The 15,871-nt window shown below is 31.4% G+C and overlaps 2 protein-coding genes across 2 annotated transcripts; both read left to right on the plus strand.

The window, feature by feature from the left end:
• The first annotated feature begins 686 nt into the window (after nucleotides 1–686).
• On the plus strand, nucleotides 687–6,471 carry SdhA (succinate dehydrogenase, subunit A (flavoprotein)). The gene is made up of 12 exons (XM_077439955.1): nucleotides 687–989; nucleotides 3,596–3,854; nucleotides 3,930–4,003; nucleotides 4,075–4,250; nucleotides 4,326–4,478; nucleotides 4,549–4,706; nucleotides 4,791–4,955; nucleotides 5,036–5,235; nucleotides 5,309–5,506; nucleotides 5,587–5,731; nucleotides 5,812–6,047; nucleotides 6,130–6,471. The coding sequence occupies exons 1-12, from the start codon at nucleotides 942–944 to the stop codon at nucleotides 6,283–6,285; spliced, it is 1,968 nt and encodes a 655-aa protein (XP_077296081.1). The 5' UTR covers nucleotides 687–941; the 3' UTR covers nucleotides 6,286–6,471.
• Nucleotides 6,472–8,284: 1,813 nt separating this feature from the next.
• Nucleotides 8,285–11,665, plus strand: LOC143918202 (uncharacterized). Its single transcript, XM_077439966.1, has 4 exons — nucleotides 8,285–8,659; nucleotides 9,459–9,608; nucleotides 10,207–10,336; nucleotides 10,409–11,665. The coding sequence occupies exons 1-4, from the start codon at nucleotides 8,539–8,541 to the stop codon at nucleotides 10,539–10,541; spliced, it is 534 nt and encodes a 177-aa protein (XP_077296092.1). The 5' UTR covers nucleotides 8,285–8,538; the 3' UTR covers nucleotides 10,542–11,665.
• The last annotated feature ends 4,206 nt before the right edge of the window (nucleotides 11,666–15,871 follow it).

Below are 15,871 nucleotides of genomic sequence, written 5' to 3' on the forward strand. Positions count from 1 at the left end.
TTTACAAATTAATCACCAACTTACCCTAAAAATATAGAAAAGCTGCAGCAAAAGAAAAAATCACGGTGTTGTTAACGAAATAATAAAAAATCTTCGCAGAAACGCTCGTATATGCTTTACGTAATTCAGGAGCAAACTCATTTCACTTTTATTTTTGAAGGATAATGTTGTATTATTTTTTTGTTGGTGAATTGAGTAGTAAATAAGGATGAGCTTACAAAAAAAACTAGCCCAAAAGATCTTATTGTGAATTATTTATAACCGATACAAATGGGCGCGAACGCGGTTCAATGGGGTGGCGTAATATTCTGTCCTGGGACTGTACATATGTACGTTGGAAAGACGGATTCAACGGATTTATTTACACGATATCAATTTCAATAAAAATAAATGTAATAGTTTCCTCAAAATTTCCGGGACAATTTAGTATTCATCCGGGATACGGGACCATGATTCCAATTCCGGGACAATCCCGGCCAATCCGGGATGGTTGGCAACCCTACTCAACAGTCAGCGTTAGCAAGCCCAAACACTGCAATTACCAACCTATGAAAATAGAAATATTTAAAACGAAACACTCGAATGAGGCAATACTAAAATCGGTAAAAACAACAGTTATCATGCGATCGGCCGTGAAATTGAAAAGGTTACATCGCTCGAGATAAACGAACGATAAATGAGATTTCAATAATAAATTTAATGAAACGTAAGATCACCTTTACACGTGTTTTGAATAAACTAAGATGTAAAATGAACGGGGATCGACTAAAAAACGATATAAATTGACGGGGTGACACTGAGGGTGGTGGTGGTGGTGGTAATAATCATTTGTTATGTAAACGCTGGAGGTGGTCAGGTGTGCTCGGAACAGTCACACGCTGTCGTTCGCGGTGTGAGCTCAACACTTGTAAAGTGGTGGTTCTCGACGTGGTGGGTTCGCTATGGGTCGTCTGCTGCAGCTCGTCTCTGGCAAATTCGCCAGAAACACGGTGAGCCTTCTTCGACGCTTCCTCGCCACCCCTCCACCCTCCTCACCACCCTCCACCACCAGCCCTCGCTCGCGTTACGTAATCACCAAATCTAGTTCCGAATATTCTAATGCCGTCTCTCACTGGCAAACATATGTTTGTGTCGATGCTTTGTCTCCAGAATAACCCCCCCATTTTCATCCTCCCTCTCCCTCCCTCTCTTCAACTAGAAAAGTAATATATATTTTTGTGTATTTTTTTGTGCCATTTTCCATTTCGTAACATTTTTTTCTCGTTAGTTCTCAGTTACATATATCTGGGCTATAATTATTAGGGTACATGTTAAAATTTTAGTAATCAACCATATAGACCAGTGCTTCCCAATTACTATCATGTCACGACCCCCTAAATCTGAAAGAATTCATTTCCAGCCCCTAAAAATTTTTTTTTCTATTTAAAAGGTTTATTTGGCAGTAATTATTGCAATTATAATACACATATTCAGGCGCGGCTCATGCATAGGAACTGCGGCGCTGCAGCACCCCCAGAAAAAATACAAAAAAATCATATTGTATACATTTACAACTTGAATATAATTTAAATAAGAATGATTAGATATTTGACATAATCATTATTAATGAGTATGTCAAATATATCTAAATACAAGTTGTAAATGCGTTTGTAAAATATTTTTGTAACTTTTCTGGGGGTGCTGCAGCGCCGCAGTTCCTATGCACGAGCTGCGCCTGCACATATTTATAAATTTATAATTTACAATTATAATACACATATTTGAAATCCTACGGACCCCAATTTGGGAAGCACTGATATAGACAATTGATAAAAAGAATATCATATAAATTTTTTTTTAGAGTAAAAAAAGAACAAAGCTTTATTATCTTATTACAAAAAAAATATAAATATTTCGATCGTGACTTTTTATAAAAAATTAAATCGTTATTTCATATACCTGCAAATAAATTTTTCTTATACAAAAAGTAAACCGAAAAAATATCGTATGATATCCAATGGCCTAACGTGACCATTTATTTTTTCCTCAAAACGGGACATTACCAATTTTTAGTTATGCAAGAAAATGCATATATTTTCACAGTTTTTATTTATTAATGAAAAGAATAGGAATGAATACGTGAAAATAAATTATTTATGTGGTCTTATACTTTTCTGAGGAACAAATTTGAAATAATAATGAAATTCTTGGTAGGATTTCTTAAAATATACTTAGGTAATTAGCATTGCTTTAAGAAGTGCGACTTGCAACTGTGTTTCGCTTGTCCACAGCTTATTCATAAGAGAAAAGACCCCGTCTATGGGTGTATTAGTGCCTCGCAGGCATAAAATTGTTACCATGGGTTGCTCTCTTTTTGAAAACGGGACATTTCGACGTCCCGAAGCTGTGCTTGAGATAGGGTACCTAAAAACGGGACGGTCCCATTCAAAACGGGTCACATTACTCATACCAAATGTCTATACAAAATTTATCACCAATTACATATTGAAACAGTATGAAACGTTTCCAAATTCAAGTAAATTTGTATACTATACGAAATGAATGAAAAAAATCAATCTTTCATGAAAGACATTTGCATGGAATAAACATGGATATATATGTATGTATGTCAAGTTGAGTCAAATTGCCTGGCGTTACTCATGCAAGTGAAATTTATACAAATTTTCTAGCTTATGAAATAATATACAAAATTTGATAGCTCAAAATTCAAAACTGTAAATTTTAAGACAAACAAACAAATTTAGATAGTAGATGTTTATGTAAAAATAGTCATTTAAAATATAAAACATCAACCCAAATTGGGTATCAAAATTGAGAAAAAATATGTAGAAATCATTTATCTAAAAAGCCCTTTCAAATTATGTCATTAATATCATTGGGTAATAATATGTGAATCGTGTGTCATTCTATATTATTCTTGGTTAATTATTTTATAGTGGCGGTAGTAAAATATTGATGATTGAAATCAGTGAAGTTTGACCTGTAAAAATGTTTGTATATTATATTAATTGTTGCTGAGCGAAACTGTGTCCCTTTCATTTGTCTGTATTGATTGTATAATATAACTTGATATCATATCTGCACGAACAACAAATATAATTTTCTAACAATGAAATAAAGCTTGCCTCGACAATAATGATTACATAGACTGTCAACTGCAATTGAAACCATTCATTTTTGAATTTTCAATTTAAAACTTTTAACTTTTCAATTTAAAACTAACCACATACAATTTTGCTAATAGAAAATAATCGTCCGCATATGTGTATTTAATATTAGTAGGATTTATACGTTTATGTAGTATTCTTGGATCAGAAACGTATAATTCCACTATAAGCTTAACACATTGCTAGTCATTATTAGCTAATATTAGCATTTATTAATTCAGTATACGATAAAAATATAGCAAATTTTATTTAAAAAAATAAACATAAAACACATTGATTATAATATCCATTTATGTATGTATGTAGGTAGTCAATTTAAATGAATAAAATTTAATGGATCTCATAATGTATAATTAAATAAATATGTATATATATTGAATAATATGATTATTTTGTTTTAATAATTGTAATGTTTTTTTCTATGGCAGATAAAACCTTTTGCCACCACTAGAAGCATTCAAATTGATTCACGAAATAATGCTAACGCAAAAGTAAACACCGAAGTATCGAATGCATACAATGTCATCGATCATGATTTTGATGCTGTGGTCGTTGGGGCCGGTGGAGCAGGTTTACGAGCAGCTTTCGGCTTGGTCCAAACTGGATTCAAAACCGCCCTAATCACTAAGCTTTTTCCGACTAGATCACACACTGTCGCAGCTCAGGGAGGTGTGAATGCTGCTTTAGGTGTGTATAACGAACTGTATTTGAGTATAATAAAGTACGAATATGTACATAGTATTAATGACAATGTAATTATAGGAAACATGGAAGGCGACAATTGGTTGTGGCATATGTACGACACTGTCAAAGGATCCGATTGGCTTGGAGATCAGGTAAATAAAAAATAAATAAACATTCACAATTTTTCGTTTTGGTTTGCTTATTTATATTAATTATTTAACAGGATGCTATTCACTACATGACTCGTGAAGCTCCGATGGCTGTGACTGAGCTTGAAAACTATGGTGTGCCATTTTCGAGAACTACCGATGGTAAAATTTATCAACGAGCTTTCGGTGGACAGTCACTTAACTTTGGCAAAGGTGGACAAGCTCATAGATGCTGTGCTGTAGCTGATAGGTAATATTATTAAAAATAAGATCATACTTGAATCATTCAATGCAAATAGTCATCTTATAATGTCGTTTATTTCAGGACTGGCCATTCGATATTGCATACACTTTATGGTCAATCGCTTCGATACAATTGCAATTGTTTTATCGAATATTTCGCTCTGGATCTTATCATGGAAAATGGTGTATGCAAGGGTGTTATCGCTATGTGCTTGGAAGATGGATCCATTCACAGGTTTGTACAAAAATGATTTAATTTTTGATACAATAAGTATAACACGATTAATAATTATTTTATTTTATAGGTTTTTGGCTAAAAATACTGTACTTGCTACTGGTGGAGCCGGTCGAGCCTACTTCTCGTGCACATCAGCTCACACTTGCACCGGTGACGGATCAGCTATGATTAGTCGAGCTGGATTGCAAAATCAAGATATGGAATTTGTACAGTTTCATCCTACTGGTTCATATAATATTTTTACATTATAATTAACTTATATTTTATAATTATTGAAAATAACATTGGCTATTGTTTTGAATTTTATAGGTATTTATGGCGCTGGTTGTCTGATCACTGAGGGATGTAGAGGAGAAGGTGGTTATTTAATCAATGCACAAGGTGAACGTTTCATGGAACGGTATGCTCCAGTAGCAAAAGATTTGGCCTCACGAGATGTTGTTTCAAGAGCTATGACTTTGGAAATCAAAGAAGGTATTTTTTCAATATGACTTTAATTATGAAGTTTACATAAATGTATATGGATTTAATTCCACTTCATTAATTGAATTTAGGGCGTGGATGTGGACCTCACAAAGATCATGTATATTTGCAATTGCATCATCTGCCTGCCGAACAACTTCATGCACGTTTGCCCGGCATTTCTGAAACGGCTATGATCTTTGCCGGTGTAGATGTAACTCGTGAACCTATTCCCGTTTTGCCGACAGTGCATTATAATATGGGTGGAGTACCTACAAATTACAAAGGACAGGTTGTTGATTTATTTAATTATATTATAATATTAATAAAAACTCGCACTATAATTACTAATATTTATGGAACAGGTGTTGGAACACAAAAATGGTGCCGACAAAGTAGTACCCGGATTATATGCATGCGGTGAAGCTGCTTGTTCATCAGTTCATGGAGCTAATAGACTTGGAGCAAATTCCTTGTTAGATTTAGTAGTATTTGGACGTGCTTGTGCTCTAACCATAGCTGAAGAAAACAAACCTGGAGATAAAATTCAACCATTCGCAGAGGTTACTAATTAAAATTTCATATTTGTGTACCCAGTGACATTGAACTTGAATTATTAACCATAGTTGATTGTTTTTTACAGAAAGCAGGTGAAGAAAGTATTGCCAATCTTGACAAAGTACGTTATGCAAATGGTTCAATCAATACGGCTGAACTTCGACTCAAAATGCAAAAAACTATGCAAGAACACGCTGCTGTTTTCAGAGATGCTCCTACTCTGGAAGACGGTTATAATAAAATATTTTGATTTCAAATATAGTTTCATTTTATTCTAATATATACATATTAAATTAGTTATATTTTATAGGATGCAAAAAAATGTCTGAAGTTTACAAGAAAATTCATGATGTAAAAGTATCAGATACGTCATTGATATGGAATTCAGATTTGATTGAAACGCTTGAACTCCAGAATCTCCTCTTATGCGCACAACAAATCATCGAAGGTGCCCGTGAGAGAAAAGAAAGCCGTGGAGCTCACGCTCGTGATGATTTTAAACTCCGAGTAGACGAGTATGATTATACAAAGAAAGTCGAAGGCCAGGTAAAATATATTATAATGTAATCGATAGAAATTAAATTGAATTAATGCTGTTTTATTAAACTTTTTATAATTATGTTTTCAGACTAAAGTACCAATTGAACAGCACTGGCGCAAGCACACTTTAAGCAATGTGAATGTTAATAACGGCGAAGTGAAACTGTCGTACCGACCCGTAATTGATGCTACATTGGATCAGAATGAATGCAAAACAGTACCTCCGATCATTCGATCGTATTAAACCAAACCCCTACCGAAAGTTATATTACATTCAAATATTCTGAGACTATCATCTGTCGAAATGTGTACGCACGTGTGTGCACATTTACAAGTGTGTGTATGTATGTAAGAATGTATGTATGTATGTTTATATTTATTATAAAAATGATATAAGAAACAGTATCAAATAAAAATAATTTTATTTAATTATTTATACTTTCAATAATTTCCAAAACTGAATGTGCTTATATTAGACTGTATTTATATTAGACCAATTTTTTTTTGATATACCAAAAAAGATCGTGTTACCACGCATTGATTTATTATGTGTGTTTAGATTTCTTTGCTACATCGCTTCCATTCCTAGAGGCTGCAATAACCTTAAACATTCAAGGCTGTGTGAATACATATTACACATTTCAGATTATTGTTGTTAGTCTTGTGTTTAATACAAACGGGTAACCAACTGATTTGATAATTCGCTCTGAATTTTTGTTTTTAACTTATTGGTTTAAAATTTTTCACAGTATTCTATGGGAGTCTTTCGCTGCACAAGTATTTTTAATTTTTTCATATTGTGTAAAAAACCAAAAAATATATATACATATATAAAAACTCTTAATGGTCAAAAGTTAGTTTGCGTATTTGACTATTACCTGATTACCTCTAAAACGCTGACAAATTTGTCTGCATAGTATTAATATAAATTTAATATATCCACCTAAATGTTAAACAAAATTAAATAATGTACATTAATTTATTTCTTGTTGGATGTGCTCTTTTGAAATCAATTTGGATAATCAGATAATTTTTAATAAATTTTGTGTATTATCAAATGCTTGTTTCACTTCAACCCATGATGCTAATTAAATTTAATTCATCTCTACTGGAATATTTGCAATACGATACTTATACAGAATTGAGTATGATTTCAATCGTTAATGTCATCATAAACAAAAATAAATGCATTAGTTCGCCATGTATGGTGATTAAGAAAATAGGTTGTTCAATTGATAAGGCAATTTTATTGACCTCCATGGATTTTATTCAACTAATTTTAAAAATGCATTGTCTTTCGTCTACCATTGTGTTAAACTTCAGAAACAAAATTTAATAATTTTCCACACTGAATCTAAGAAAATTTGAAGCAAGATATAACCATATAATATTTATTTTTTTATTTAAGATTAATGACAAATTGACTAGAAGTTGGTTAAAATATAGTTGGATAAATACATGTTAAGTAAAATGAGAACGAAAAATGTGATCTTTTAGAATTTTAATTTAGTTTCGCCAAGAGGTTATCACAGAAGCTACATACAGGTCAAAAACATACAAAGATACTCGTTGAATTCACACAATTTTGATATCTTAATAACAATATTATATATATGTTTGTGTGTGTGATATATTTAAAATTTTAGATTATTGATCATGTATTTTTCGACACATTTTATAAACGCAATATGCTATATTTTGATGAACATGAAATTTCTATATTTTGATGAACATGAAAAGTCATTTTTCGAGTTATATATCGTTGGTATGTTGACAGAAGACGCTAGCTCAAAAATTGGATGTTTTGAAGTCAAAAAATGAATAATGATTTAGGTCACAAAATAGAGAACTTCAAACCTCTTGATTTTCGAAAAACTCGATTTTCTTAAAACAAAGATTTTTGACTTGAAGCTTTCTACCATTATACCAACGATATGATCTTAAAAATGTTGTATTTAAAGAAGAATTTTATGTACCATATGGTTTAAATTTTTCACAGGGACCGTCTTTACAGATAGAAGTATTTCTCGACAATAATAAAACCACATATTTCAGTTTATTTGCTTATTGTTATTTCGTTGCGATATTCGTATATGCGTCAGAGATGATAATGTTTTTCGTGCAGTTTGTTTTTCAGATTCCAATTAACCCTTAAGTATTTAAAATGTCCAATGATATTTGAATACGTGCGTTTTATCAGGTACTCTGTTAGTTTGGTAAAAACATTTTACACAAACACAAGCAGATGTGTGTGTGTGCTATATTAAATGTATGAGATAAGTTGGCCACAGTTGAGAAGCTGACCCTTGTCTCGATAGACAGCCCGCTGCAAACGCTTGTTCCGACTTCCATATCTTGTTGAGTTGCCACATAACGGCCATACGTTTTTACAATAAAATTTAATTAAATGCGCACAATTGCTATCGTCCAGTATTTTACGTGAAAATCTCAACGTTTACTTTAATTTTCCTTTCCTAATTTGCTGTCGTAAAGTTTAATGGTGGAATATAGAATATCTTTTGACGAAAATATCCTGCATTGCTCAAAGTATTTGAAGAGTTCCCTGAAAACGAAGAAAAACAAGGACATATCTATCTTTTTCACTGATCTCTGCCAAGGTAATTGTTTCCAGTTTAATATACTATTTTACATTTTATATGTACATATGTACACTCTTCGCTTGATGCACGTGTATTCAAAGATTCTATTGCGCAAGTTTTAAATTTGAGCATTGGAACTGTATTAGTGACCAATAATTGTGAATATGTTTACACATTGAGTAAATTTATCGTGACTTTTAATATGCTCTTTTATTACTATTGAAAATCGTGATTCGCCTTGATGAGAAAAAACATGTACCTGCATAGTTATAAAGTCAACCATTGTCATTTTCTTCACAATACAAAGTTTAAACTAAACAAGCATATTTAAAGGAAACAACACATATAAATCGAATTATATATGTACATATGTAGTTCATAGAACAAAGTGATGCAATGAGGAAATGTGTATTTATGCAGTTTTTGCAGATTATAATTTCAACTGTCACTAAAAAGACTTGATTGAAAACTGGTAAACTTAGAAACCGGTTTGCTGAAATAATTTTTGTACGATTTACCAGTTCACCTACATTACACTAAGCCATATCCCCGCCTCTACGTAGTATGTAGTTTTCTTTAATCTAAAAAATGGTATTATTAATTGAGTTTATTACAACTTTCTATTTAAACAATGGAGTGGAACATTTATAGAGATGATGGTGCATCATCTCTATAAATGGTTAAGCTTTACAGAGTCAACTGACAGAGGAACTTATCAACTATTACTAAATTTAGCTGTATTGAAATAAATATAATATTAAATCTCAATGCAGCGTGAATGTGCATATACATAAATCATATACTAAAATTTTTGCAGAGTGCATCAAGCTATCAAAAATCATGTCGTCCATTCCTCAAGGTATGTTTGCAGCCAAAAAGTTGAGAGAAAATCGAGAAAAAGTTATGACGGTATCTAGGATGAGTGTTTGTGATAGCAACAATTCGAAGAAATACTTTAACACGAAACGTAAGTAATTAATTTTCGTTCGAAAATAATTCGTATCCATGCTGTATAATGATATATTTACAAATTGATAAACTTTCCAGTGCTTTTTTGCAAACCAACTTCACCTTGATAATGATTTCGGTAAACAATTTTTTTGTGGTAAACTGATAATCAAATAAATAATTTTATTTTTCAATGTTGTTGAAAAAAAACCGGAAAATATATATACATACATATATTGCCTTGACAACTAGCATCATTAAAATGCAGATAGATCTAATTAAAATATGAACAAAGTACAAAAGTAATAACTGCTTTGAGCGATTATATGTATGTATATTTGATAAAAATATATTATACAACAATGTTTCAAAACAAAAACATAATCACTTTTCTAATATAAGTCTTGCATTTTTAATACTACAAAGTAAAATGTATGTTTTGCTTAGCGTAAATTGGTGAAATTGATACATATATACATATATATTCCAATCAAGCACTATCTATTTTTTATTCATATGTACTTTGAATCTTTTACTAAAACATCAAACGTAGCATCAAATATTGCAATCACAGTTTGTTTAATTTCAATAAATCATGTGTGTATTTTTATTTTCAGTGACGGAACTGACACCATTGAAGTATAACAGTAAACTTATGAATAGCATTTGGGGGCTCTACAATCGTTACTCTCCACATAATATTAAGAGTACTGTTGACGAGACGAGTAATGCTGGAGATTTGCAACAGTATGCACATTGATAATAATAATAAAAAAGCATCTTTACCAAGTTAATAAATTACTCTTTATGTGATTTTAGATATGTTGCAAATCTCCCCAAATTATCGGCAACTAAGGACACAGCCGATGGAATGAATAAAGTTCAAAATCAAAATAATGTGCCCAATTTTGAAAACCTTTGGAAAACTATTCCTATTTCTCAATCTAATTGATTCTACTGATTTCACACATAAAAAAGCATTATAGCTGTATGAATATTGAAATGGGGACAATAGTTGATATAATAAATGTTTAATCTAACATTCATATATAATCTTTAGAAATAAAAGGGTAAATACTATTCAATTAGCACTTTAAAGCTTTATGATAATGTTATAATTACAGATATTAAAAAAATATATTCACCAGCGAATACATACAAATCAACTTATATAATTTTAATCATAATTAACATAACATGAAAATATGAATTTTCATAAAATTTCAATGTATTGATGTATTAAAATCTTTGAAAATGCATAAAAAGCGAAATCAATATAGTATACATATATTAATGTATATAAGAACAGCATTTACCCTAACAAACTAATGAATTAAAATTGTTATATGATTTTTACGTAATTTTTTTTTTTTTTTGGGAATAGTTTTTAAAGTTTTTCCAAGAGTTTTCAATTGTATTTTATATGATAATACATGTATAAATTTTGATAAGCACGTAATGGTGTCATTGATGAACCGATGTTTTTATGTTTATCTCAATAATATAATTATTATTGTTATAGCTATAAAGGAAATATAATGTTTGCATATAAATTGTGTCATAATTTTTATAACCTAAATCAGCCAATTTCTATTTCATGATATTTAAAACACATTTTATTTATACGCCTTCTACTTGACCTGGCTTGGGGTAATTTCTGTGACTCGTGAATATTGACACGGGAAATCCAGCACGAATGTTGGGAAATCTGGCAACTCTACGCATCGAGAAATGAAAAGTGATGACGTCATACTCAGTGCGTAATCGTAATGTGTTTCAGCTGAAATATTGTAGCTATACATTTTATAATATCGAATAATAAGATACATATTTACAGTTATGTACATAGATACATACATATGTATATCAATTAAATATAAAGTAAATTAATAAGAAGCAATGATTGTATGTAATCGAAAACAAATCTACAACTGAATTTCAGTGAATGTTTGTTGTTTTAACGATGTATTGAAAAAATATATTTATAACTATTGTTTTTACCCGGCTTCACTCGGTATTTTTAATATAAACCGCTTAAATATGGCCAATCTAATAGTAAACATTTTATTAAATTTATTTGAATAGTTTTATTTTATTTCAATTTATTTGAATATTATTTGTTTTTTTCTACGGACTAAACAAACATACAAAGTCTCTTTCGAAATTATATATTAGATATATGGAATGTTTGAAAAAATCCACATTGAGTGCTTATTCTAACAATTAAATCGCCAGGACAACTTAAGGAAATTTTAAGAAAAAACAATTTTACATACGATATACATATTAATAGAATCTGATGCTATTTCTATTACTATTCTATTCTAAAATTACTGATAGTGACAAAATTTGGAACAGTTTGAAATCTTGACTTTATACTTTTTAATACGAAACATTTTTTTCGTTTTTGAGTAAAGCCGAGGTTGAAAAATTTTGTATCAAGTTTTGGGAGTATTTTATCATACTATATAAAAGGTAAAATTCCATACATCAGATTATGAAGAAACTATTTAAACGTGAAATTATGAACCAAGTCGGTAATGAAAATATCTAAATTATGAACCAAGTCGGTAATGAAAATATCTAAATTATGAACCAAGTCGTTAATGAATTGACTTGCAAAATAAATGATTCATGAATAAATCACAATGCACCATTTTACATACATGGAAGGCCTAGCAGGTAAGCCCCAATACAAACAATACAGCATTTTTATTACATAAGTCACTGAAAAACTCGATATTAGCGAGACATCTATTAATCTTGTATATAAATTTTAATTGTACACAAATGATACCCATATAGTGGTGACATAGTGGGTATTTTGGGTTTTTAACCAATTTTACGAGGAACCGTTTCAACAATGAAATCAGAAAAATTCGCAAACTGTGATAGGAAATGATCGACATGGATCACAAATATCCAAGTCTGACCAGCAGCATTACATATAACTCAGAATAAATTCTTTTCAATCGAGGTTGACTCAGGGGATCGAACCCGGCAACCTCTCGGCGGTAGGCAAAAGCCCAACCACCGAGTCATGCTGTTGGCTATCTTGACGTTGGACTTACTCATTAATAAAAGCTTCATGACAAAACATGCGATACGACAATACACAGCACATTGCCGTGCTTTCACTCTCGCTATAATATGTTTTGTGGTGTGTTGTACTTGTATGTATGTATCTTCGTCAGTGTGCAAAATTCAAAAGCAAATTCAACTCCAAAAAAATATTTCAATTATTAAAGACATTAACGCACTTTCAAGAGTTGTGGACGCACATTTATGAAAATAAAAAAAAATCGTGTTTTATGTCCACGTACAAATCTGTCGATGCCACCCTCTTTACATTTTTATTTATGTATGTTTAATTTCGGGGAAAATATGAATGCATTTTCTTGAATGCTCTTGAAATTGTACACAAAACTGGTTTAAATTATACATTTTAAAGTTTCAACATCGTTCTATCACTAGACCATATACTGTTCATCTGAAAAAAAGTCGTTCAGCAGGTGAATTTGTTTCTGGTAAACAGATAATATTCATTTAATTTGTACGAATCATCTGGTTAAAATTAAAAATTGGTCGAATTTTTGGGTGTGACCAGTTTCTTCGTGACCAATTTTCGGGTGTGACCAGTTTTAGGGTGTGACCAGTTTTAGTGTGTGACCAGTTTTAGTGTGACGGGTGATCACGTGTGACCGATCTAATACGACCGGTTGTCCTGTGACTGGTTCACATATGACTAGTAGTCCGTTTACCCACTATTGCTAGTGTGGTCATGTTTTGTTGCCATATTGCTGATGATATCGCTCGCTGTTCGAAAATGCACGGTAAAACATGTTTCTTTCCAGCTCTGTTTCGGTCGCTGAGGTGCCGAGTTTTGGAATTCAACGATACGGAGACTTCTATAAATGCTTAGCACACTTCCGGTACAATACGAGTTATGGATGAGTCCGATATTCAAAATAAATATATCAAATTCTTGAACGAGTCACTACTGATATCGCTATTCTCATTACTGTGTTATTTTTTTAAATCCTTGGTCCGATTACAAAAATTAAATCTTCAAATTAGACATAAAGAGAAAATGTTTCAGTTATATTTCTTGGCTAATGGGAGTAATTAAATCACGCTTATTTAGATACGGCCTTTGGGACGACATTTTAACTATTTCTAAAGGAGGGGGGGGGGGGCATTTGCAGTGGCGAGAAGCTTTCATGACTTCAGTGTTGGTCATGATTAGAGATCGGCGGATGAGCGAGCTGAAATGGGTTGCTATTGTCAATTTTTATTGTTGACCTTTTTATGCTCTCTAGAAAGCAAAAAAAAAAAAAAAACAATTGAAATTGACAATAAAAACCCATTTATTTCGAGTTGGTACCGTGATGTGCTGGTTTTTAGTCATGATGCGCAGTGTCGTACCACTCGTAGTGCGTTCCATCACAAACAATATTGGCCACGTGAATTTCTTTTTAATAGATAGACACTTAAAAAAATATTAAAACGTGAACTTTAAAGCGCTAAAGGAGTTAAATTATAGCATGATCAATTAATTTGATAATTTGATCCAAAAACATTATAAAAATAACGAAAAGTATAGAAGTATGAATTCAATGGATAAATATTTATTTTAAATGTGCCGAAGAATATGTACTTTATATTTATTGTATGTATATATTATTCCTAAATTTCCGCAAAATTTAGGAATGAAAAATATTTTTTTTGATAAAACGCTTGGGGGAAGGAGGGTGGGTTACATTGTGTAATTTAGCCCCCCCCCCCTTAAAAATCCACGCTTCGGCTGGGCTGAAAATATTGAAAATATAAACCAATAGACCCACGGGGCTTGAAATAATAAAAAACAAAATAAAAACAAAAACATTCATAACAATAATAAACAAAAAGAAAATACCAAAAGAAGAACAATAAAACTAAAATATTTGGAACGGTAACATAATAAATAAAATAATACAATATAGAATAGATAATCTCTTCCAATATCTTAAAAGAAAACAATAAGATATTGGAGGAGAAGAATTGCAAAAATCCTTTAAATTTAAGAAATACATCTAGTTTGTTTTTACAAACCTCTTATTAGCTTTTTTTCGCAAAAAATTAAGTTAAAATTTCTGGTCATCAAATCGTTTTGAAACTTGGCCATTTTTATAAAAAACCTCTTCTTACTTCAGAAACGATTTGTTTAAAAATATTAAAGTTAAATTTTTAATTATTAAAGTCAAAATTTACTACATTTTTGGGAAGACTATTTCAAACTGTAACCACTCTGTTTGAAAAGAAGGAATTTCGGATCAATTTATTATTTTTACAAGTCTCATATCAGGTTGTTTGTAGTCTGAAAGTATAATCTCTAAGATGAGTATTTTAATTGAACGTAATGAGTTTGGAAATAAAACAATTATAATGATTATTTTTAAAGACTTCGATTAAGTCGCCTCTTATCCTTGCCGTCTCCAGTGACGTGAGATTCATTATTTTTAACCTTTCGTTACAAGAAAAAGATTTAAATTCAGAAGGTATCTTTGTAATTCTCCTTTGTACCCTTTCAATATACATGGGTTTAATGAATTAATAGTGTTTGGCATAAAATTCACCATAATTTATATAACACTAGTGCTTTTAACCGGCTTTGCTCGATATTTATAATATAAACCGCTTAAACATGGCTAATAATAAAAAAAATAACAAATTCATTTGAGTAGTTTTATTTTATTTAAATTTATTTGAATATTCATTTGTTTTGTTAGTAAATTTAACGTCACGGATTCTACGAACCAACGATAGTTACATACATACAAAGTCTCTTTCTAAATTATACATATATTAGGCTAGTGGTTTTAGCCGGTTTCGCTCGGTGTTTGTAATATAAACCGCTTAAACTAATAGTAAACATTCATTTGTCTTTTTTTATTAAATATAATTTGAATCTAAGAAAAAATAATATTCAACCATCGTCATAGAAATTTTGATTTGTTTTTGAAGCTCTCAATTAAACTTTGCAGAGTCTCTTTCGAAATTATATATGACCCGGGCTCTGGTTATTAGTTAGGGCTCTTGTCAGGTCTGGGAACAATATTTGGACCAAATGACTACAATGCGGCAATATTGGCATGAAAATGTACCTCGAAGGGAATCGTTTCGAGTTGGCAATACTGGGCAGTAATCTCCTCGGATGTGGGGAAAGCGCGTAGATGGGCACCCCGAGGTGGCGGGTCGCGGTGGGGGTCGGCGGCGTGGTGGGGGTGTCGGCGCGGCGCAGTC

Source organism: Arctopsyche grandis, chromosome 10 (assembly GCF_051622035.1).
Source record: "Arctopsyche grandis isolate Sample6627 chromosome 10, ASM5162203v2, whole genome shotgun sequence".
Classification (NCBI taxonomy): domain Eukaryota; kingdom Metazoa; phylum Arthropoda; class Insecta; order Trichoptera; family Hydropsychidae; genus Arctopsyche; species Arctopsyche grandis.